The 23,952-nt window shown below is 44.4% G+C and overlaps 1 protein-coding gene across 2 annotated transcripts in view; it reads right to left on the minus strand.

Annotated features, from left to right (window-relative positions):
• aass (aminoadipate-semialdehyde synthase) overlaps positions 1-17,012 on the minus strand; it is a 122,670-nt gene extending 105,658 nt beyond the window's left edge. Inside the window, exons 1-3 of one of the 2 annotated variants that reach the window (XM_068050892.1) lie at positions 16,853-17,012; positions 4,469-4,698; positions 661-837 (exon numbers count right to left, since the gene is read on the minus strand). In XM_068050892.1, the coding sequence (XP_067906993.1) occupies positions 661-837; positions 4,469-4,690 (399 nt within the window). In that variant the 5' untranslated portion in view covers positions 4,691-4,698; positions 16,853-17,012. Of the gene's footprint in view, positions 1-660; positions 838-4,468; positions 4,699-5,506; positions 5,527-16,852 lie in introns of those variants that run through there. The other variant, XM_068050893.1, reaches the window with a different exon arrangement.
• Between the last annotated feature and the right edge of the window lie 6,940 nt (positions 17,013-23,952).

Below are 23,952 nucleotides of genomic sequence, written 5' to 3' on the forward strand. Positions count from 1 at the left end.
AAATGGTCACAACAGCTGATCACATCATGGAGTGGGAACCTCTCCAAAGGGTGGCCTGCAGCTGTGGTCAGCCAGGCAGGGAGAGCCTGAAAGTCTGCCTGGAGTGCTGGCCCCCTGGTCTGTCATGGGAGGCTGCCTCTAGGCAGCTGGCCTAGTTTCCAATGCCAAGGGGGCCCACAGGCCAACTGAAAAATACCAGTCAGCCTCTGCAAATGGCCAATTAACTTACCTTAATTGGCTACCCAATGCTTGTAGGTGGATAGCCCTACCACCCTCAATCCCACTTTTGGGAAAATGGCCTGGGGGTGGGATGATGCCGGCAAGCCAGCACATTAGTCGGCACTATTTTGGCAAAATTGGCACACCAGACGGTGGCACGATCTTTCGCATCAACCCACCCTCTGTACTCACACAAGGAGTAACAATCTGATTTCTAACATCATTTTATAAAGAGAATTTCCATAAATCTGGAAGACAATATACTCAATGTATGCTAAAATTGTCAATAATTATAAACATATGGAAAATACCTTTAGCAGTTAATGGGGCTGTTTCCTTCCTATTTTTGTTTTCTCTGCACATGTTTTTAAAGGTCACCACATCAAACTCAGGAAAAAAGTCTTAAAAACTGATACCAAAAAAAAAATACTTGTACTGTACCTTTTCAATGATAGCATCCAGAACAGGCATGTTGGCCTCTTGGGCTTTAATAGTGTGTGAAAAGAAGGCATAAGTCTTCCTAGGTATCAGCTTCTCCACTGGAGGGCTTTTCACTCCAATAATTAAAGAAGCCTCAGAGATGTCTTCCTGGATTATAGCCCCTGCTTGCCGATAACCCTAAAAATGGAGAAGTTATAAAGATAAATAAAATGGTTTCCCTTTTCTTAAGTGAGCTTCAAAAGCATTGAACTTCAGCAAGTCAATATGTTAGACATGAACAAGTCCCCTGTTCTTATTTGTACCATTTGGCAGTGTGTGCTTCCACTTACATTCATCATTTACTCTTGATTAGATTAAGGAACGTTAGAATTTGAGGTAGAGTTGGCAGGACAGGACCAAAAATCGAGACATTTTTAAAAGAAGTATCACATTTAAGCAATTTCTTAGGCATTTGGGACTTAGATGTGTTAATAATGTAGGCCTAAAAATGACTGCTGCTATGAGCGGACTAAAATTTCACAGCCTAGAGATTCCGCTCAATTGAGCTTTTTTTGATGCTGTTCAGCTGAAGATCGTGGAATCTTAATTGCAATTTGCGTTCCATGATCTTTTACATTAGGTTTAAAAACATCACGCTGGAAGTAGGCCCACTAAATTAGCCACACAGCCAGGGCGAATTAATCACCATTGGGAGTTGTCACTAATTGTGCTTGTTTGCAAATCTTTAGGAAATCTTTAAAAATTAAGTTGCTTCTTTTGGGTGCTAGGACAGTAAAAGGCAAGTTTTAAAAGCTTTTGAATTTTTTTTTTGTTTGATTTATTAAGAAACTGACTACTGTACCTCAAAATAACTAGAAAATTGCCTTATACATTTGTTAAAAGTGAATTGTACTAATTTAAAATCGGATCACTCACAGGCAGTGGATTGACAGTAATTAAAAATGCTTTTTTTTAGGCTGCGTTTGCTGACAAAGCTGTCACTAGGTGACGCTGCAGTGCCATATGCGCAAATGCAGCCTGTGCCACTAAAACGTCAGTCTGCGACTTCAGGCAGCTGCCAGGACTAAAGATGGTGCTGCTCAAATAATCACACGAAGGCAACCTGACCTAAACACATGGCAGCACACAATGGTGGGAGGGAGAAAGCGAGCGAGCATGCCGGGGACGGGAGTGGGGGGGTTAACGGGCCAGGGCAGGGGACCAGGCCGGAGGGGGGGGGGGGGGGGGGGGGAGTGAGAGGGCCGGGGACGGGGGTGGGGGGGGCAGCGGAGTGGCCGAAAGAGTGGAGCAGCCGGAGATAGCAGTGCGGCTGCAGAGAGCTGAGCGGCCGGAGAGAACAGTGGGGGGGGGGGGGGCGGGGAGCGGAATGGCCGGAGAGAGCAGAGAGGGGGGGGGGGGAGCGGAGCGGCAGAGGGAGCTGAGCAGCCGGAAAGAGCAGCGAGGTGGGGGGGAGCAGATCTTGACATATGGGTGAATACGTTAGCATTGCATTGCTGTACGCGTAAAGCGCATGCGCAGAGGCTGACCAGGGGCATTGCCCGAAGATGCACACGTCACACGATGACATCATCGGCGCATGTGCTAACCAGTCCTGGCAAGTCGGAATGCAGCGCACGCGCAGAGAGCAGGAGCCAGTCTGCCCAAGTGCACACCTTGGCGCAGCCTGATGACGTCAGTGGCCGGGTGTGTTGTCAGGAATCACATTGTTTTTTTTAATGATAAACCCATTTTCAGCTAGACTGCACCAACCTTCTTAAATATCTGAAGGAAAATTTAAAATTGCTGACCAATTGCGCGGGTGCAGAACAGATTATGCATTCTATGATATGCATATGAGATTGGGTGGAAAGATGGTGGTGGTGTGGATGGGGTGTGGGAGAAGGCATTTTTCAAAACAAGTATAATTGTGAGTATGCACCAGAATTGCAGATCATGCTCAAAGCAGAAACTCTACTCCCATCTGTTTATATACAACCCACGGTCTGCTGTTTTACTGCAAGTGTTCACTCCATTTAAAAAATGTGATGACCTTTTGGAGAGGAGAAAAGAAAATTAAAGAAGGAGGGGAGAGAAAACAAGCCAAGAAGTTTTGAAGTTGCTTAGTAATGAAGAAGATTGACTGGCAACCAAAGGAACCACAAAGAACTTGGATTTTGGCCACATTCATTACAAACTGAACTTGCATTGACTATGTAATAACATGCAGTTATCACAAAGTACGACATAGGAGGAAGACTTGCTGTGGCGAATCTTGATCATTATTTACATTTCCGATTTTGCGCCATGGTACACCTCAATGGAATTTTCGGAAGATAAATAATTACATGAGCATCTACTCCTAAAAATCATTCCACCGATACAATGTTAGGAACAATGGAATTAGAACATGTAATATGGAACTCCCAGTGAAAATATAATCCAGCTGAGAATAGAGATCATGAAGCTCCAATGAAAGTTTCCTGCCTCCAAACAAACAGTAGCACTAACTAACAAAACAGCTTATTTAATGTGAAAGGAAACTGGAGACAGAAACAGTTTATTGCATTTCTGCCAGAACAGTGAAGCAATCTGGAGAATAAACTGCGAAACCTGTGCCTAGTAGAGAGTTAGATCCTCTTAAGAGACTAGCATAGCCATCTGAATATAAAAAGGCTGACTGATTATGGTTTCGGATACCCTTTCCCCTTCAAAAATGCGTCGTAACCATGTGAATGTTTACAATAAAACCTTAGAAAGTCCCATTTATAGAAATAAAATCATTATTGCTCCATGTCATGCAGATCAGAGGTGTGATATACAGACTAACTCTGAAGGGTTATTAAAAAATGAGCATTGTCTTTAAAAAATGAACCTTTATTTTAAAAAGTGAACAATGGTCCAAAATGGCCACCAAAGAAAAAGGGGATTGGCGTTTTGTGTTTCCAAACAGTGTAACAAAGACGAAGGACAAATCTTCAAAGCCAAAACATGTTAATGAAAACCAACTTAGACCTATCCTAAAAACATTCCAGAACTGATTGTCTTCTTCTAAAACAAAGGAGGTGTGACGTAGCCACATCCTGGGCCATTGTGTGATCACCATGGGAGAAACAAGAGTGTCTTCAAACAGGAGGTGAGAGGTGACACCGTTTTACCTTAAAACCAAGTCAGCCAGAGAGAGACTGATCCAGAATGTGAAGCTACTTATAACAGCTGGCATTCCAGCAAGCCAGAAAGCACGTGCCCTGCTGAAAATACCCAACATCTACAATATACAACAGAGATAGCTGGAAGTGACCCACCATCTTCTACAGAACCTTCAATCAAGAGAGAAATCTACAAACATCTCAAGCCTGTAACTATCTAAAACTTGAGTCACAAGAGAATTCAACAGGTTTATCGTAAACCTTCTCCCCCACTAAAACCCAGAACCCAGCTACTTCTTTCCCTTCTCTATGTTTCTTTTTTGTGTGCATGCGTGTGCGCCCGCGCAAGCAGATGATGAGTGAATGAGCTTGAGACAATTTCGGGATAAGGCATATTGATCAATAAAAAAATTGACTTTCTGTTTTCCAAACCTACAAGAAAACCTGTTGCTGTCTGTTTGAAAAATAAAACGTCAAGGGCTAACCTCTTAATACAAATACACTTGCTGCAGTCTGGTAGGGACTTGAACAGTGGGAACCACCCACATCGCACCACGTGGCCATAGCATCCACCGTATGTTCAAAACACAGATTTAAAAATTTCTGAGTGGTCGCAGAAACAGCTAAAACAGAACTGGACCCAGGCAGGGTCACATTCTGTCCAATGAAACATTCAGAATCACCTTTTCATGGATTGCTCGTCTGTTGGACGGTTGCACCAGGACCTTGTAGCCTGCACTGGTCACTTCTTTGATGTGTCTTGGGGCCAATGGCGCTCGCCTCTCCCAGACGTTTATATCCTCCCTCCGCAATGCCAAGACAGCTTTGTGATGCTGGGATCTAGGGTGGCCACACCAGAAGAAGCACCTTATTGCTCTGCTGTTATGTTTCAACAACCAAAACATGTTCAAACCTGCTTTTCAAAAGGAAGAGAGAAATACAGAAACATTTTAATGTCGATCCAGTATACACGCAAAAAAAAACCCTAATATAAATATTCAATTTGCAAATCAAACCATCCTGATCTCAGTAGCACTCTACTGTGAAAGGCAAAACAACATTTTGGTATTTGCTATATCCAGCAATGATTTTTCAAACTTTGCTGTCTGAGGACTCTGCAAGTTTTAACACATTCCACCAACCCCTACAAACATTGACATTCTTCCAGCAAGCCTATGCAAATATTGATACCCTCCTGTGGATGCAATACAAATGCTGGCACATTCTCAGCAATCTCTGCAAATATTAACACACCTCTATTGGCCCCTCTTAAGACAGTGACATGCTCTTAAAAACAGTGGGATAGAGATTCTGCAGTGGAGCCAAGCAGGCCATATTGCATGGGTCAATACATGCACCCCACCCAGTACTGAAGTCAGTGGAGCACTGCATAATAGAAGGCAGGTGTGATAATGTCCTTTTGGTGCTACCACCCAAGTTTATTTCCTATCTCAGTGTCACCTCTCAACAGCAAACAGTGCCAGCATGGCTGCAAATGTCTTAATTATACGGCAGCAACCGTAAAAATAATGAAGACAGTGCACTTGCAATGAACACTATGCCCTGCACCAGGACAGAAATCTAATAACCACCCAACACTTTTAAGGTTTCCAAAAAAGTCTTCAAATTCATGTTGTACAATATAATGTAAATTACAGTGACACTGTTACAACTGCAATTAAGCATCCTATCACCTTACAAATATTATTTGCTATACTCACTCCTTGCCTTTGTAAAGTTGTGCGGAGGCAGAAACCTGTAGCTATCTAAAACAAAAGCATGTGTGCCAGGTTAGATGGGATGAAGATAAAAAAACTCATTTAGACAGATTTTTGTTTTCTCTTTTCTCCAAATATCAGCATTAAGCATTCCTCAGAGATCAGTCAATGGTCAGCTCACATGGCAAATGCAACTCAAGTCTGCCACTACTGTAGACCGAAACAGTGCTGTGATCTCAGCCTTTGGCTTGTACAGTATGACATTTTCTGGAATGCACTACCTTAAAGGGAGGTAGAAGCAGATTCAACTTTCAAAAGGGAATTGAATATATACTTGGAAAGGAAAAATTGGCAGGGCCGTAGGAATAGGGAAATGAGACTAGTTGGATAGCTCATTCAGAGAGCCAGCACTGGCATGAAGGGCTGAATCGCCTGTGCTGCATGATTCTGCATTCAAGGGGGAGAAGTGTGCCAACCTGAATTCATGTTGAAGATGAAGAATGCCATTACGAACTGGAAAAATTGAAGAGAGTGTCTCAAAAGAGTGGGGAGCTGGTGGAGCTGCAAAGTCTCAACAAAATGGGCCTGGAGGAGGTGGAGTGCCACAATGAACTGTTTGGATATGGGATATTGACTGAGTCATGGAAATGTTTTTTTTCTCTGTTTGAAAACTAAGGAGTGGGGGGGGGGTGGAATGACGGAAACCAGACTGGGCAAATGGAAACATATTAACTTCGCCATATGGAACACTGCTTGAACCCTTTTTACTGGACATTGAACATAACTTGTTTAAAAGGACCACACAGCTGAACAGCTAAAACATGGTTGCTCATTTGCATGCGAGAGACAGTTACATAGAGAAACAATGGGAGTGCTCACTGATTCAATTAGCGAGATGGGTTTTGTCAATAGTGGTGATCAAAAGACATTGAGAGCCACTGACTTTATAAGAGACAAACCTCCACCGCCACCCCCCCCCTCCCACCACCCCACACTGAGCGTGACTGGAGAACATTTGAAATCAACAATTCTCGCAGACGATGCTGTTTCAAACAAAGAGCTGGTCACATGACTAATCTGCTGGCCAACCTGGGGGACTTTTTGAATTGTGCCACACAGAAAGGACAGACTGCAATTCGAAGACCAAAGAGAAGGTAGGCCCCTTTCTCTCTCTCGAAACAGTGTGTGCAAGCTACAAGCCTGTTCCAAAGCAACAGAAAGAGAAATGCGGTCACATGCCGTATTGTATCAGTTTGTCTGGAAGACTGGCTAGAACCGGTTTGATCTGCCAAACCAAAGAAGCGTGCTCTCCTTGAAGGAAGGATTTGTCTCTCTCTCAGCAGAAAATCTAAATTAGCCTACAAGCTGTGTGTCGCCTTAAGAAGAAAAGACCCCTGGAAAGGAATCTTTGCATTGTTGGTAGCAAATTCCATTTTTACTTCCAGTGTCTAAGAAGTCTCTGCTTCAGGAGTGACTTTTTGTTGCCTTTCATGTTTCTGGGAGTTTTGGAAATTCAGTGAAGTTTCTACTGATAGACTGCTAATTCAAAATCTAAATTGACCTGTTGTTATACTCCTTGTTGAAAGATCCATGTGATGCCTACTGCAGCCAAAATGCTTTGAACACCTATCCATTACAGACAGTTCATCAACTGCTAGCAGACTTCGAATGGCATCTGACTATTCGACTCTAGGACACCTCACTGATCCAGGAACGTAATCCACCAGAACTTACAACCCAGCTATTTATTTATTCCTCAGAAACAGCTCTAATTTAAAACATCATTTTTAAAACCAGTTAGCCTTTGGGTTTTGAATGTATGTGTGTGTGCCTGAGGGTTAGGAAGTATAAGAAGTTATAAACTCTTTTCAGACAGATTTATCTCAGTATTATTTAAGATTTAGTTTATTAATAAATAATTAATTTGTTGTTGTTTAAAGATATCTGATTTGGTGTGTTTTATACAGGGGGTTAATAAAGTATTTAATTTGGCTAATTTCTGGTAGGTGGGAAACATTAATAATATGCTGTGGCCTGTGGAGTAATGGGACTGAATTGACAGTGCATTACTCGCACCTTGGTCGTAACAACTGTTGAAAGTAATGCTCTTATTGATCTATTAATAATCCAAAAATCTGTTTTACCTTTCTCGTTTAAGATTTAAAATATATTAATTGTGAATTATAAACATGGAGACGGTTACCAAAATGTATCATTTTTAATGTAACAATCAAAATCCCTTAGGGGAGCAGATACCCATACTCTTCCAGGAGATCAATATTGTACCTTCAATATTTGGATTTCTCCTTTAGGTTTTTGTGCACTGATGATTATTTCCTCCAATACAAGTGATGGAATGTTGTGCATTCCTACATCTTAAGGTACAGAGCTAGTGTAACTCCTTGTTTCTACATGTCAAGGGCACATACTGTCCTTCAGATGAGATATTAAACAGAGGCCCTGTCTCCATCTCAAGTACAGATAAAAGATCCCACGGTCCTACTTCAAAGAAGAGCTGGGGAGTCTCCTGTGTCCTGGTCCATATTTATCCCTCAACCAATATCTTTAAAACAGATTATCTGGCCATTATCTCATTACTTTATGTGGGACCTTGCTACGTGCAATTTGGCTGCTGTATTTCCTACATTACATCAGAACTAAAGGCCATCGACCTGAAATGTTAACTCTATTTCCCACTTCGCAGATGCTGCCTGACCTGCTCAGTGTTTCCAGCATTTTCTGTTGTTGTTTGCACATTTCCAGCATCTGCAGTATTTTGCTTTTGCAGTTTGTTCAAACAGCGAGGTACAGTACTAGGGTCAGCCTTGGTGCGGCGATAGCATATCTGACTGAGTTAGAAGGGTGTGGGTTCAAGACCCTTTCCAGAGAATTGGCAGCATATTCCAGGCGGCACAGTGGCGCAGTGGTTAGCACCGCAGCCTCACAGCTCCAGTGACCCAGGTTCGGTTCTGGGTACTGCCTGTGCGGAGTTTACAAGTTCTCCCTATAACCGTGTGGGTTTCCTCCCACATGCCAAAGACTTGTGGGCTGATAGGCCATTGTAAATTGCCCCTAGTGTAGGTAGGTGGTATGAGAATTGAGGGAAGGTGGGGATGTGAGAGGGAAATGGCATTAATGTAGGATTAGTATAAATGGGTAGTTGTTGGGCAGCGTGGACTCGTTGGGCCAAAGGGCCTGTTTCAGTGCTGTATCTCTCTATGACTCTAATTCAATGCAGCATTGAGGGAATGCTGCACAGTCAGAGGTGGCGTCTTTCAGCTGAGTCGCTAAACTGGTGGATATAAAAGATCTCATGGCACTATTTGAAGAAGAGCTGAGAGTTCTCCCTGGTGACCTGGCTAATATCTATCCTTCTACCAACATTAGTAAAAAAATTATCATTTGTTTCATTCTGTTTGTGGCACCTTGCTGTGTGCAAATTGGCTGCCATATTTCCTACATTGCAACAGTGACTGCACTTCAAAAATATTTCATTGGCGTGTAGCACTTCAGGAAATCCTGTGGTCATACAAGGTGTTATATAAATCTAAGTTCTTCCTTTCTTTCTCTGTCTGCCTCTCTTCTGCTTTTATCATGTTTAACCAGTAGAGTTGACAACAATAATTTCTAAGCTTACATCTTTAAAGTGGTTTGATACAATGGGGCAATTTTGACTTCAGGGAGAGAGTGTAATCAGTTCAAATGCCCAACATCCTCAACAAGGAGCCTCCTCTGCATAATGTCAGTGAGATGCCAGCACTGAACCGCTTGGGGTTGGGGCGGAAAGCAATCAGGGAGTGGAAGAGTGAGCACAGGCAGGCAGCGAGCCAGAAGATTTTTGTAGAGCCAGGAGGGGCAGGCATTCTGCTCCTGGTCCCATAAAAATCTGTTTTTTTTTTAAAAAGAGGAACTTACTTGTTTTTGGATTGACATGCAGTGGTGCCATAGTATGAATGGGAGGAGCTTGCACAGCACACATCCCACCCATTGGTCCCTCAAAATTGTGTGAGGGTCCTATGCAAATTATATACCCTAATCTGCAGATTACAAGTAGAATGCAGCATGAATCAGACAAGCACTTGGGTCACTCTTCTGAAGGCCTCAATGAAAATGCCAGTGGACGGATCAGCAGTAGGTGTGTTCAACTTAACAATTTTCGGAGCATTACTATCCCACACCTGCCCAGCGAAGGTCTTGAAAGTCAGCTCCAATCAGCAATAACATTAGAAGTGTGAGACTGTAAACTATTAAACAGCTCGGTTTACCATAGTAATTGAAAAGTAATCCCATTCCCCTGCTATCTCCCCATAGCCCCATATCTTCATAATCTGAGCACATTATGGTTTTTGTCTTCAATTTTGGAACTGGCCAGGTAGATTACAATGGGTAATTTTTCTGTTCCTGCATTTCCCTATGTTCTGTGTTCCACAGCTCCAATTTTATTTTATACCTTCAGAGTAAGGTTCAGTCTTCAATCACACAGAAGGCAATTTATAATTTTGTCACTTCACTAGTGCCAGAAAAAAAGATGGCAACTATTTGCCTGGTATGTTAAGCACATCGCACTGCATGTACTGCACAGAACAGTTACAGCACATCCTGCACAAACAGTTCATTCTTTGCTAATGCTGGCTAGAAATTAAATCCAATAATCTTAACAACTAGATAAACAAGTCAGTGGGAATTTATTAATCTCTGTATATCAAACAATCATGGGTCAAAACTTTTACTCTTCAAAATACCAATCAAACATCCACCTTCATCAAAACTCAATAGCAGAATTGCCTCCATTTCTAGGTAAAGCAGTTTGATACCAATGTATTGTATGTCGGACTTCTCTTCAGCCAAGTTATTGAATTTCCAAGGACTTTGTTGCTCATAAACTAGGCTTGAAGAGCAGGAGACAGAGAAACTGTTCTGACAATACTAACAGTTTATTAAAATAAAACTAACCCCAGGAACTTCACAAGAAATTTTCAGTAATGGACATAAGACTGAGACAAGATCTTGGAGATGTAAGTGATAAAATACCCTAAACACTCTAACTGGTCACAAACCACTGACAAGATTTGCATTTGTGTTGACTTCTAAAACCTCTGTTGATACACAGCCATACATCTCTATCACTTCCTTCCCTCGATTGCCTCAGCGCTTTCAAACTGTGTGGGCAACATTATGTCCTGGATGAGTCCCAACTTCCTCCAGCTCCATACTGAGAAGACCACAGCTATCAACTTCACCTCCTCATCATAAACTCTGCCACTGATTTCATCTCCTTCCTGGTTACTGTCAGGTTGAACCAGACCACTTGCAATTGGCATCCTGTTTAGCTCTGAATGCAGCTTTGAATCCCACATACTATCATCAAGACCATTTACCTCCATTTCTATAATATTGCCTGCTTCCACTGAAACTATTAAACATGGCTTTGCCACTCCAGGATGAACAACTCCACTTTCTTGCCAACCTCTCTTCCTAAACTCCAATTTGTACAAAACTCTGCCACAAATATCCTATCCTGCACGAAGTCCTGCTCTCCCATCACTCTGTCATTGCTGATCTGTTATGGCTCATCATCTACATATGCATTAAATTCAAAAACGTAGCCTTTTTTTTATTCATTCATGGGATGTGGGCTTCGCTGGCCAGGCCAGCATTGATTGCCCATCCCTAATTGCCCTAGGGAAGGTGGTGGTGAGCTGCCTTCTTGAACCGCTGCAGTCCATTTGGGGTAGGTATCTTCCAGTTGGTATATAGGCTAAGGGAGTAAACCCTAACAGAAAATCCGGAGCGGAACCCCGTAGGCGGTCATGTGTCACCTTTGGCATGTTTCCGGCAGTTCCTGCAGCCATACTGGTGCCAAACGTCGTGTCCTGCACTCCTTTGGACCCCACCAGAAAGGCCGAGAGGGGGGTTTTGACGACTGGGCAACTCTCAACCTCCATAAATTTGCCCAGGCATGCGCCATGGAGAGGTCACTCCATAATCACTGGCCACCTCCAGGCGCGTATCCATTGTCTCTCGAGATAAGGAGGCCCAAAAGGAAAAGGAAAGGATACCCACAGTGCTGTTACGAAGGGAGTTCCAGGATTTTGACCCAGGGACAGTGAGGGAAAGGCGATATAGTTCCAAGTCAGGATGGTGTGTGACTTGGAGGGGAACTTGCAGGTGGTGGTGTTCCCATGTATGTGCTGCCCTTGTCCTTCTAGTTGGTAGAGGTCGCGGGTTTGGAAGGTGCTGTATGAGGAGCCTTGGTGCATTGCTGCAGTGCATCTTGTAGATGGTACACACTGCTGCCACTGTGCGTCGATGGTGGAGGGAGCGAATGTTTGTAGATGGGGTGCCAATCAAGTGGGCTGCTTTGTCCTGGATGGTGTCGAGCTTCTTGAGTGTTGTTGGAGCTGCACCCATCCAGGCAAGTGGAGAGTATTCCATCACACTCCTGACTTGGGCCTTGTAGATGGTGGACAGGCTTTGGGGAGTCAGTAGGTGAGTTACTCGCCGCAGGATTCCTAGCCTCTGACCTGCTCTTGTAGCCACAGTATTTATATGGCTACTCCAGTTCAGCTTCTGGTCAATGGTAGCCCCTAGGATGTTGATAGTGGGGGATTCAGCGATGGTAATGCTGTTGAATGTCAAGGGAGATGGTTAGATTCTCTCTTGTTGGAGATGGTCATTGCCTGGCACTTGTGTGGCGCGAATGTTACTTGCCACTTATCAGCCCAAGCCTGGATATTGTCCAGGTCTTGCTGCATTTCTACACAGACTGCTTCAGTATCTGAGGAGTCACAAATGGTGCTGAACATTGTGCAATCATCAGCGAACATCCCCCCTTCTGACCTTATAATTGAAGGAAGGTCATTGATGAAGCAGCTGAAGATGGTTGGGCCCAGGACACGACTCTGAGGAACTCCTGCAGTGATGTCCTGGAGCTCAGATGATTGACCTCCAACAACCACAACCATCTTCCTTTGCGCTAGGTATGACTCCAGCCAGCGGAGGGTTTTCCCCCGGATTCCAATTGACCTCAGTTTTGCTAGGGCTCCTTGATGCCATACTCGGTCAAATGCTGCCTTGATGTCAAGGGCAGTCGCTCTCACCTCACATCTTGAGTTGAGCTCTTTTGTCCATGTTTGAACCAAGGCTGTAATGAGGTCAGGAGCTGAGTGGCCCTGGCGGAACCCAAACTGAGCGTCACTGAGCAGGTTATTGTTAAGCAAGTGCCGCTTGATGGCACTGTTGATGACACCTTCCATCACTTTACTGATGATTGAGAGTAGACTGATGGGGCGGTAATTGGCCGGGTTGGATTTGTCCTGCTTTTTGTGTACAGGACATACCTGGGCAATTTTCCACATTGCAGGGTAGATGCCAGTGTTGTAGCTGTACTGGAACAGCTTGGCTCGGGGTGCGGCAAGTTCTGGAGCACAAGTCTTCAGTACTATTGTCGGAATATTGTCCGGGCCCATAGCTTTTGCAGTATCCAGTGTCTTTAGTCGTTTCTTGATATCACGCAAAGTGAATCGAATTGGCTGAAGTCTGGCATCTGTGATGTTGGGGACTTCAGGAGGAGGCCGAGATGGATCATCAACTCGGCACTTCTGGCTGAAGATTGTTGCAAATGCTTCAGATTTATCTTTCGCACCGATGTGCTGGGCTCCCCCATCATTGAGGATGGGGATATTTGTGGAGCCACCTCCTCCAGTTAGTTGTTTAATTGTCCACCACCATTCACGGCTGGATCTGGCAGGACTGCAGAGCTTCGATTTGATCCATTGGTTATGGGATCGCTTAGCTCTGTCTATCGCATGCTGCTTACGCAGTTTGGCCCGCAGATAGTCCTGTGTTGTAGCTTCACCAGGTTGACACCTCATTTTGAGGTATGCCTGGTGCTGCTCCTGGCATGCCCTCCTGCACTCTTCATTGAGCCAGGGTTGGTCTCCTGGCTTGATGGTAATGGTAGAGTGGGGGATATGCCGGGCCATGAGGTTACAGATTGTGGTTGAGTACAATTCTGCTGCTGATGACCCACAGCGCCTCATGGATGCCCAGTTTTGCATTGCTAGATCTGTTCGAAATCTATCCCATTTAACACGGTGATAGTGCCACACAACACGATGGACGGTATCCTCAATGTGAAGGCGGGGACTTCGTCTCCACAAGGACTGTGCGGTGGTCACTCCTACCAATATTGTCATGGACAGAGGCATTTGCAGCAGGCAGATTGGTGAGGACAAGGTCAAGTATGTTTTTCCCTCGTGTTGGTTCCCCCACCACCTGCCGCAGCCCCAGTCTAGCAGCTATGTCCTTTAGGACTCGGCCAGCTCGGCCAGTAGTGGTGCTACCGAGCCACTCTTGGTGATGGACATTGAAGTCCCCCACCCAGAGTACATTTTGTGCCCTTGCCACCCTCAGTGCTTCCTCCAAGTGGTGTTCAACATGGTGGAGTACTGAGTCATCAGCTGAGGGAGGGCGGTAGGTGGTAATCAGTTGGAGGTTACCTTGCCCATGTTTGATCTGGTCTATAAATCCTCCCAAGCCAATCGCTGCAATTTCCTCTAGCCCTATATATCTCCCTGAGCAGTCCATTCCTCCAATTCTTCCTATCATCATTAGCAGAACTTTAAGTTGCCATGGCCTATTCTCTGGAGCTCCTACTCTAAACCTCTTTCTCCACCTTCAAAAACCATCTGTTGGACCAAGCTTTCACTCGCCCCTTCTGCGCCAGTGTCCATTTTGCAGGTCTATCTGTGAAGTGCCTAGAGATGTTCTTTGGTTCAAAAGGTTCTATAAATGCAAGTTGTTCATGGTGCTGAAGTCAATAATGACGGGACAGAATCAAGAGGAATCTTGACCTCTACTATCATAGATGTTGTGAGAATATTCTACAATTAGAAATAAAAATATCACTATTTCAGTAATCAGACAGTGATTGGAACATTGTATTACTGCTGCCAGTTGTAATACTGAAGGCCAAGAACAACTGGATGATATCAATTATGTGCTGGGGGAGGGGATCAGCTGTTTTACAATAGTGTGAATGAGGCTGTATTCATTGTCCCAGACTACCATAGAATGTAGACAGTCTACTGTTTACCTAAACCTGAAAGTGAGCAGCACAAGGTGGTGCATAAGCATCAAGAACAGAATCTTACAGAGGAGGGCCCCAAAGCACAAGCCCTTCAATGGTTTTGAAGAGGCAGCAGTCAGGCTACTTTGCACAGAAAAGGTGTAGAAGGGATGAGGTATAGCAAACTTGCAGCATCTTCCAAGCTGAGGAATAAGACCATTTTTATCATGCTCTTTATAGGAACATTCGGCCCCTTGAACCTGCTCTGCCATTCAACTAGTTTATGGTTGATCTTCTACCTCAATGCCATTTTCACACACTATCCTCATATCCCTGGATATCTTTAATATCTAGACAATGCTGAAGAGAAGCAGGTAGCCAGAGCAACCACCTCTATGGGCTGCATTCATCCGGGACCTTTGGATTGTGGCCAGGTCTAGAAGCAGCCCACGAGGAGATCCTCAGTAAACATCAGGAATGTAGGACTGAAGTGGAGCCTGAAGTTGAGGAGCAGCCCCTCTAAATGATGAAACGAGAGCTGCAAACTTTCACACTTGGTGAAAATGTGAATGACAGACTCAACCAGGCCGCAGAAGTTATACCTGGCCTGGAAGTTTGTGAAATGACTTGAAAACCTGTTTGCAACACCTCAGATCCCCATTGGTGCAGGGGTGGACTCCCAAGTGGAAAGTGTCCTCTGGGGACCCCGAGCTCCTTTCCACTGGACGGTGTGATGATACGCCATGGTAAGTCTGGATGGAAAATGAAGGCGAGGGAGTGGGCAGTGTCCAGGAAACAGCTTTGTGTAGTGCAGAATGGATTGTAGGGTATTTCTGAGAGACAGCTGAAGTTGTGAGGTGGAGATTCCTGCAGTGGGATTTGAGGCGTTGTGCCAGGGAGAAATTTTTTCAGTCAATTGTGGGTAAGGTCAGGTGTGACCGATCCTGAGGCTCCTATCTTCATCTGGTGTAATTAGGGCTGAGTGATTTTTTTGCACCTGGACGGATTTGGTCATGGTAGTGACAACATGCAGAGGGCATCTCCCTCCTCCCCTTCCCCTGCCTGGGTTGGCATGGTGGGATAATATTCTTTATTCACACAAGCAATACACTCACCCATTTACTGCCACCACCAACATCACTAAAACAAATTATCTGGATTTTAACTCATTGCTGTTTGTGGGAGCTTGCGGTGTGTGTATTGGCTGCCACTCCTACGTTATAACAGTGACAACACCTTATGCAAAATGCTTTGGCGTGCCCGGAGGTTGTGAAAGGTTTGAAATAATTGTAAGGTTATTTTTCTCTTTACATAACCAAGCACCAGATCAAACATCACCCCTACCCCACCCGGGAATTTGAAGAGTGGCAGTGGTCCCCAAAAGTGGGTAGGATCCAGAAGCCCATGCAGCTACCAACTTGGCACATGCAATAACTTAAGACCCAGAACAAGGGAGTCGAGGACCGTCTCAGACCCATGTGGTTCCAACTGGCACTCAGCACACATTCACTTCAGCGACTGGATGGAGCTTGCAGGAAACCGGAGCACACAACTCGTAGTTTCACTAAAGGGAAGCAGGGTGATACACCGGATAAAACCAACTTGCACTTACACAGCAGCTTCACAAGAGCATTATTAAACAAAACTTGACAGTGAACTGCGTAAGGAGATAGTAGCGCAGCGACCAAAAGCATGGTTCAAATAGCAAGTTTTAAGAAGCATTTTAAAAGGGAGAGAAAGGCAGCAAGTAAAAAGTTCCCTCACTCCTTTATAAAAGTTACGATCGCCAAATATTCCCTTATGCTTATTGTTTTCATGCAGAACCCGACATATGCAAAAAGCCTAAAAGATATCACGGGTTTCTTTAAAAGAACACATCATATACAGGAAATGAAAACATGTTTAAGGAAACGGTTTCCCATCCTGTGAAATGACTGGAAGCACAGATTCTAAATATAGAGGCACTGACGCCAAGCGAAGCTTTAAAGGGCTCGGGCTGCGAGACCAGCACACGCTCCTTAAAATGACTGCGCCATTTGCCTGGAGATTGCCCATTTAACAACAGTCGCTGCCGCTCTGTGCGATGGGGGGACGGTCGGGTTGGTTATTTATGGCGAATGCTTTAGAACAGGCCTGAAAATCACACATGATGTTCCCCTCGAAGAGGTGAATCACTTTGTACTCCGATCGCGCACGGTTAAACATTGTAAAAGGGGGGCGGGGGGAAAGAGGCAATGAAAGCTCAACTAAAGTCCTGGGTCTTGGTAACAAACACTCACCTCGGCTATTGAGCAGGGCCGGAAGAGGAACCCGAAAGTTTGGAAGGGCAGGATTGGGAATGAAGGGCTATTTCCAGAGCGATGTGAAACGGACTCCTGTCCTGCAGCCAGCCAATGGCGCGTCAGAGCAATGCACTGCCTCCTTAATAATAGACACACATTGACTGGCGTGTCACTAGGAAATCCCAACGCAGTAGAGGTGGGTAAACCCTGGGAGCTCGGCTTATTGAATCGCTTACTTCAATAGATTACTTTTTTTTTTAAACACTGTTTCTCTTTCTCCACAGATGCTGCCTGACCTGCCAAGAGTTTTCCAGCGTTTTCTGTTTCTATTTCACATTTCCAATATCCGGAGGGTTTTTTTTTGTGTGCAGCACAGAAATAGGGTATTCCGCCCAACTGCTGTATACCGGGGCTGCTGCTCCCTAGAAGCCTCCACTAATCCCTCTCTATCTGACCCCATCAGTGTATTTCCATTCCTTTCCCCCTCCTGAGTTTATCAAGCTTCCCCTTAAATGTATCTATTTAGCGGTCATAACATTTTTTAAATTTGTTAAACTGCTAAGAATACTTTTCTGCTCGGAAGGGGAAATCCTGTTTCCTTGCCAATATCCCAGCCCAGTTCCTTTTGTATAGATATAATCCAGGTTTATCAATTTCCTTATATGGTGATCCTACATCCTGGTACTTGTAGCAAAAGTTATTAAAATAGGAATAGAAACAGTTAAAATATACCGGTAGTTGAGTTTGGATTTTATTCCCTACATTGCAACCATGATTTCATTTCAACATCAGCTTGCATTTAAAAAGTATCTTCACCAAGGAGGAGTATTATCAAAGCAATATTTGATACTGAACCACATAAGGAGATGTTAGGACAGATGACTAAAAACTTGGTCAAAGAGGTAGATTTTAAGCAGCATCTTAAAGGAGGAAAGAGCAGGAGAGGATTCCAGAACTTGGGTCCTTGGTGCCTGAAGGTACGGGAATGCACAATAAGCCACCGATCTTGGAAGGTTGTGTGGCTGGAGGAGATTATAGCGGTATGGAGGGGTGAGGCTGTAGAGGAATTTGAAAACAAGGATAAGAATTTTAAAAATATAACCGGCTACCAGTGTAGGCCAGCAAGCACAGGAGTGATAGGTGAACAGGACTTGATGCAAGTTAGGACACGAGCACCAGTGTTTTGGATGACCTCAAGTTTACTAAGGGTAGAACGAAGGAGGCCGGCCAGGAGTGAATTGGGATAGTCGAGTCTCGAGATGACAAAGACACGGAGGAGGGTTTCAGCAGCAGAATAGCTGAGGCAGGGGCGGAGTGGGGTGATGTTACAGAGGTGGAAGTAGGCAGTCTCAATGGTGGCATGAATATCTGGTCGGAAGCTCTTCTCGGGGTCAAATATAACACCAAGGTTGTGAGCAACCTGGTTCAGCCTAAAAGATAGTTACCAGTGATAAATGAATTGAGAGCTTTTTCCAGAAGTGGACACTGAAGGGAGTAGGGTTGGGAGGGGGATAGGGGATGGGAGTTGAAAGTGATACAAGGAAATGATCAGAGATGGCCTTAACTGTGATTGATATTATGGGGATAGCAAGGTGATTTGAGATGGCAATGTTAAGGAGTTGGCTGTGGATAGGAGTTGAGGAGATTACATGGAGGGTGACAGTAAGGGAGGATAAGAGAGCAGTGAACTCGGAGGAGAGACAGCATGATGAATTGAGATGGTCTGATGCTCTGAATTGCTAAACATAGCTTTCTGTGGCAAGTTCAATGGGCAAGTCATGCGCAAATCCAGCAAGTTCTTAAAAATACGAGGGAGGCCAAGGGCAAGAGGACATATGTATGAAACAACTGTTACGGCCAAGTGGTGTGACATGGGTGGTTGTCAATGTTCAGCACCACACCTGACCACTACAAGTGTATTTGTGTTAAAGTTTAGCCCCGCAGTGTTTTATTTTTCAAATAACCAGACAGTGACAGGTTTTCGTGTAGATTTTAAACAGAGTCAATTGTTTATTGATCAATAAGTCTTATCCGGAAATTGTCGCAACCACATCCACTCACGCATTCGCTCGCACACACAGACACAAATGATGAAACAAATAGAGAAGGGAAAGAGGAAGGTTACAATAAACCTGTTGAATTCTCTTGAGACTCAAGTTCTAAAGTGAAATGATTGTAGATTTCTCCATTGATTGAAGCTTCTGTTGAAGATGGTGGGTCTGCTGTATAATGTAGATGCCGGATTCATTCTCTCTCTCTCTCTCTCTCTCTCTCTCTAGTATAAGATGGGTTTCATCAACACCTTTTGGTTTTGAAGATTTGTCCTTTGTCTTTGTCAGACTGTTTGGGTATACAAAATGCTAATCTTTTCCTTCAGTGGCCATTTTAGACCATTGTTCACTTTATTTTAAAAAGTTTTTCTTTAAAGACAAAGTCTGTTTTCTCATAACTCTTCAGAGTTAGTCAGTGAAGGTTGCATCATCGTGCTTGCAATGTGCGTGACACAACAGAGCAAGATAAAATTAACTCAAAGTTCTAGAATTTCTCAATTCTTGGCATATTTTTTAATCCCGTGAGCTTGCAGGCTGATTTGCACATGAATAACAGTGGTCAGGATTTTATGGGGCCCCCCGAGGCAGGATCGGAGGTGGGGGACATTGGAGAATCGTGGTGGGACAGAGAGCCTGTCGCCTCCCCGTCACCCAGCGATCTTCCTGGGGGTGGGATCAGCCGATGATGGCCTTTTTGCCAAGAGGCATATTCAGGCCCTTACGTGGCTAATTAAGGGTCTCTTCCGGTCATCACTGAGTGGGGTTGCTCCTGCATGGGCAACATGTGGCCTTCGATGGACCACTACTGAGAACCAATTCACCCCTGGCAACCCGCCTCTCCTGGACTGCAAGACCACCCTGCCTCACCAGGGCTTTCCAGACTGGTCCCAGTGACCCCGCCTCACCTACCACTCCGGGGTTCCAGCACTGGGCCTGGGTCCAAGGGCTCTTTGTAAGGCTCTTTTTTTTTTAATAGGATGTCCTTATATCATTTGTACTGACCACCTTGATGTCGTTTGCTCTGAGACAGTTGTCCGTAGAAAAATCTACTTGAGGATTCTGCAATCATCCATGCAGGAGACATGGCCTGCCCATCAAAGTTGAATTTTCTGAAGGGTGATTTCCTTGCTGTTGAGCCCAGCATGATGGAGGGCATCGTTGTTTGTGATTTTATTCTGCCATCAAATCCTCATGAGGGACCTCAGGTGTCTTTGGTGGAAGCATTCCAGAGCTTCGATGTGGTGCCTATAGTAGACCCAGGATTCTGCACTATACAGCAGGGTGGCAAGGACAATAGCATGGTAGAGTTTAATTTCAGTCTTCAACTTAATGCCATGCTGCTTCCAGACACTATCCTGGAGCCAACCATAGGCAGAACTCGCTTTCTGGATACATGCGCAGATATCTTCATCAATAGTGGCATCCGTGGAGAGCACACTACCAAGGGATGAGAATTTTTCTACAGCCTTAAGGCTGGAAGGTTGTCTCTTACTCACCTAATTGAATTTTTTGAGGAAGTAACAAGGAGGATTGGTGAGGGTAGTGCAGTGGATGTGGTCTACATGGATTTCAGTAAGGCATTTGCCAACGTCCCACATGGCAGACTGGTCAGTAAAATTAAAGTCCATGGGATACAGGGGAATGTAGCGAGTTGGATCCAAAATTGGCTCAGTGACAGGAAACAAAGAGTAATGGTCGACGGACGTTTTTGCGAATGGAAGGCTGTTTCCAGTGTCGTTCCACAGGACTCATTGTTGGGTCCCTTGCTGTTTGTGGTATACATGATTTGGACTTAAATGTGGAATGCATAAGTGGGAAATTTGCAGATGACACAATGTGTAGTTGATAGTGAAGAGGATAGCTGTAGACTCCAGAATGATATCAATTGTTTGGTTGAGTGGACAGAAAAGTGGCAATGGAATTAAGTCCGGAGAAGTGTGAGGTAATGCATTTGGGAGGGCAAACAAAGCAAGGGAATACACAGTAAATGAGAGGATATTGAGAGGGGTAGAGGAGGTGAGAGATCTTGGAGCGCATGTCCACAGGTCCCTGAAGGTGATAGGACAGGTAGATAAAGTGGTGAAGGCGGCATATGGAATGCTTTTCTTTCTTGGCCAAGGTATAGAATACAAAAGCAGGGATGTAATGCTGGAACTGTATAAAACACTGGTTAGGCCACAGCTGGAGTATTGCGTACCATTCTGGTCACCATGTTGCATGAAGGACATAATTGCTCTGGAGAGAGTACAGTGGAGATTTACAGGAATGTTGCCAGGGCTTGAAAATTGCAGCCATGAGGAAAGTTTGGATAGGCTAGGGTTGTTTTCTTTAGAACAGAGGAGGCTCAGGGGTGACTTAATTGAGATGTACAAAATTATGAAAGGCCTAGATAGGGGAAACAGGTCCTTCCTGTCTGCTCTCATGGAGAGCTCCATTACCAGGGGGCACAGATTTAAAGTGATTAGAGGAGACATGAGGAAAAACTTTTTCATCCAGAGGGTGGTGGATGTCTGGAGTTCACTGCTCAGATTAGTGGTGGAGGCATAAACTGTCAACTCATTTAAAAAAAGGTACCTTTTTAGGACCTGCACCTGAGGTGCTGTAACCTGCAAGGTTACAGACCAGGTCCTGGAAGGTGGGATTAGATTGGGTGGCTAGTTTTTTCAGCTGGCGGAGACACACTGGGCTGAATGGCCTCTTTCTATACTGTAACTTTTGTATGATGCCATCAGCAGATATGTCTGGTGCTTCATAGCGTGTGCCCAGTGCTGGCTGAAACATAACCTCTGTCTTGGAGACACTGATTTGGAGATTTTGGCAGCACACAACAATTTGTTTGCCGTAGTGTGGATGTCATCCTTGTTGTGGATAGTTAGGGCACAGTTATCTACATGAGTAGCTCTCTGATTACTGTCTCTGTGGCATTGGTAGAGGTACGCAGTCTGGGGAAATTGACGAGCTTCCCTGAACGGAACGGAACGTTGCTGCCTGCAGGCATGTCTCTGATGGCTTCCTTCAGCATTGCAAACAAAAAGATATTGAAGGGTTAGAGAGCCACGACACATCCTTGTTTTACGCTGTTGGTTACCGCAAAGACATCAGATATCTAACCACAGGTACAAACACATCCAACCATGCCATCATGCAGCAGGATTTTGGCAAACTCGTGCAGACATCCTTGCTTGGAGTGCAAGTGCCATAGATCAAGTCGACTCACACTGTCAAAAACTTTAGTTAGGGCAAGGAACAGCATATATAGATCCTGATGTTGCTCTCTGCACCTTGCTTGTAGTTGTCTTACTACAAACACCATATAGGCTGTCGCTCAGTTATCCCTAAAATCACACTGTGATTCCAGGAGGACATAGTCTACGAGGTAAAGGCCTGCTACCCGACCCGAATCCAATGGGACCCGGCCTGTGTCGGGTTCGGGTCGGGTCGTTCTTCCGGGTCTGGCATTCGGGCACGGGTCAGGCTGGATCGGATACGCTCCATCACCACCTCAGTTAAGTGACTTTAATGTTAATTTACTTTTTGGACTTTAAAGGTGGTTATGCTACAGTTATTTTAAGCTTGTGCAGGTAAGGAACAAAGTGAAAAACAGAAGGTAAGTTAACTGATGGTCTGGTCGGGTCAGGCGCAGGAAAAAAAAAAGGACTCAGGTCGGATCTTGTTTGCAGACCCGAGCCGGTCTTTAATATGAGACTGTCTAGTAGACGGTTTCATAGGACCCTTGTGAAGATATTTCCTGTGACCGAAAGACGACTTATTCCTCGTGAGGGGGTTCAAAGCTTGTGAGGCGACTCTCCTCGTTTACCAGAAAATTCCTAGTTAATGCTTCATTAGCAAAAAAAAAGAGATTGATCTCTGATTGGATGTCTTCTCTGGATCTACAGCCTCTCACTTCAAGTCCTATCCACCCCTTCATATAGTTTATATAAAAATAAACCATATTTTGGTTTGCACTTGTGCATCATCTTGATAGAATATTTTCCAGTCTACTTTCCATAGAGAGAGAGAGAGAGAATACATAGTGGCATCTGTGATACACAACAACAGTTGTGTGGTGTACAAGCAAAGGTTTTGTATAATGATCTCCAGATCATAGTATTGTTTAACTAGGTATCAGGCATCAAAAGCTGCATTCCAAACCATTGGAGATGCAAAGTTCACTTGCAGGACTTACTAGTAAAATATTGGAAAGAAAAATCAGTTAGATTCTATAACTGAGTGTCATGCTAGGCTCCCACCTGCCGAGGATGAGGGACATAGATTTTGTCATGAACATAGATTTTTAACTGTTGTTGTAGCAAGGAAATGGCTTGTTAAACAGATCAGCCTTGGCTGAAAAAAAATTAACATACTAACAGACATCAAAGGTGAGGAAGTACGTTCCAGGGCCTGCTAAGGAGGATACAATCCACAAGGGCCAGTACTGGTCAGACCAGCTGGTCACATGACTACCTGGCTGTTCCAAGGTTTTCTTTTGAACTGGCCACAGAGCATTTGAAGGCAGAAAGTCTGTTTGCTCCTGGAGTGAGAAGATCTCTCCTGTCTGCTGCCATCTCTTTCTCACAAGCCTCTTAATCCACTGAAGCCACATGAACCCCATGAGAGAAAAGTCTCTTACAGTGAACAAGGTTTAAGAATAATACTGGGCCCCAATGAAAAGCAAGATCTACCTACAATCAAGGATGAGCTTGAAGACCTGTAACAACAACTCTTCAGATATTGCCTCAAATTTTTTCCACTTTATTTCTTCTGCTCTTTTCTGTCTCTATTTACATGTGTATATCACATGCTAGCGTGGGCGTGTCCTGTATCCTAGGCGTCAACCAAATCAGAGTTTAATAAATTTCAACTTTTCTTCTTTAAACTTAAGAAAGCCTATTTATACTGGTTTCTTTGCCTTTAATTGGAAAACGGTGAACAAGGATTCACCAAGGGGGAGCTAAAAACAGAGTGTTTAAAAATATTCCAAATATTCCAAAAATCTCCATTCCATTCTCCCAGTTTCTCCGTCTCCGACGCATCTGCTCTGATGAT

The sequence above is a fragment of the Heterodontus francisci genome, chromosome 18 (assembly GCF_036365525.1).
Source record: "Heterodontus francisci isolate sHetFra1 chromosome 18, sHetFra1.hap1, whole genome shotgun sequence".
In the NCBI taxonomy this organism is placed as follows: Eukaryota; Metazoa; Chordata; class Chondrichthyes; order Heterodontiformes; family Heterodontidae; genus Heterodontus; species Heterodontus francisci.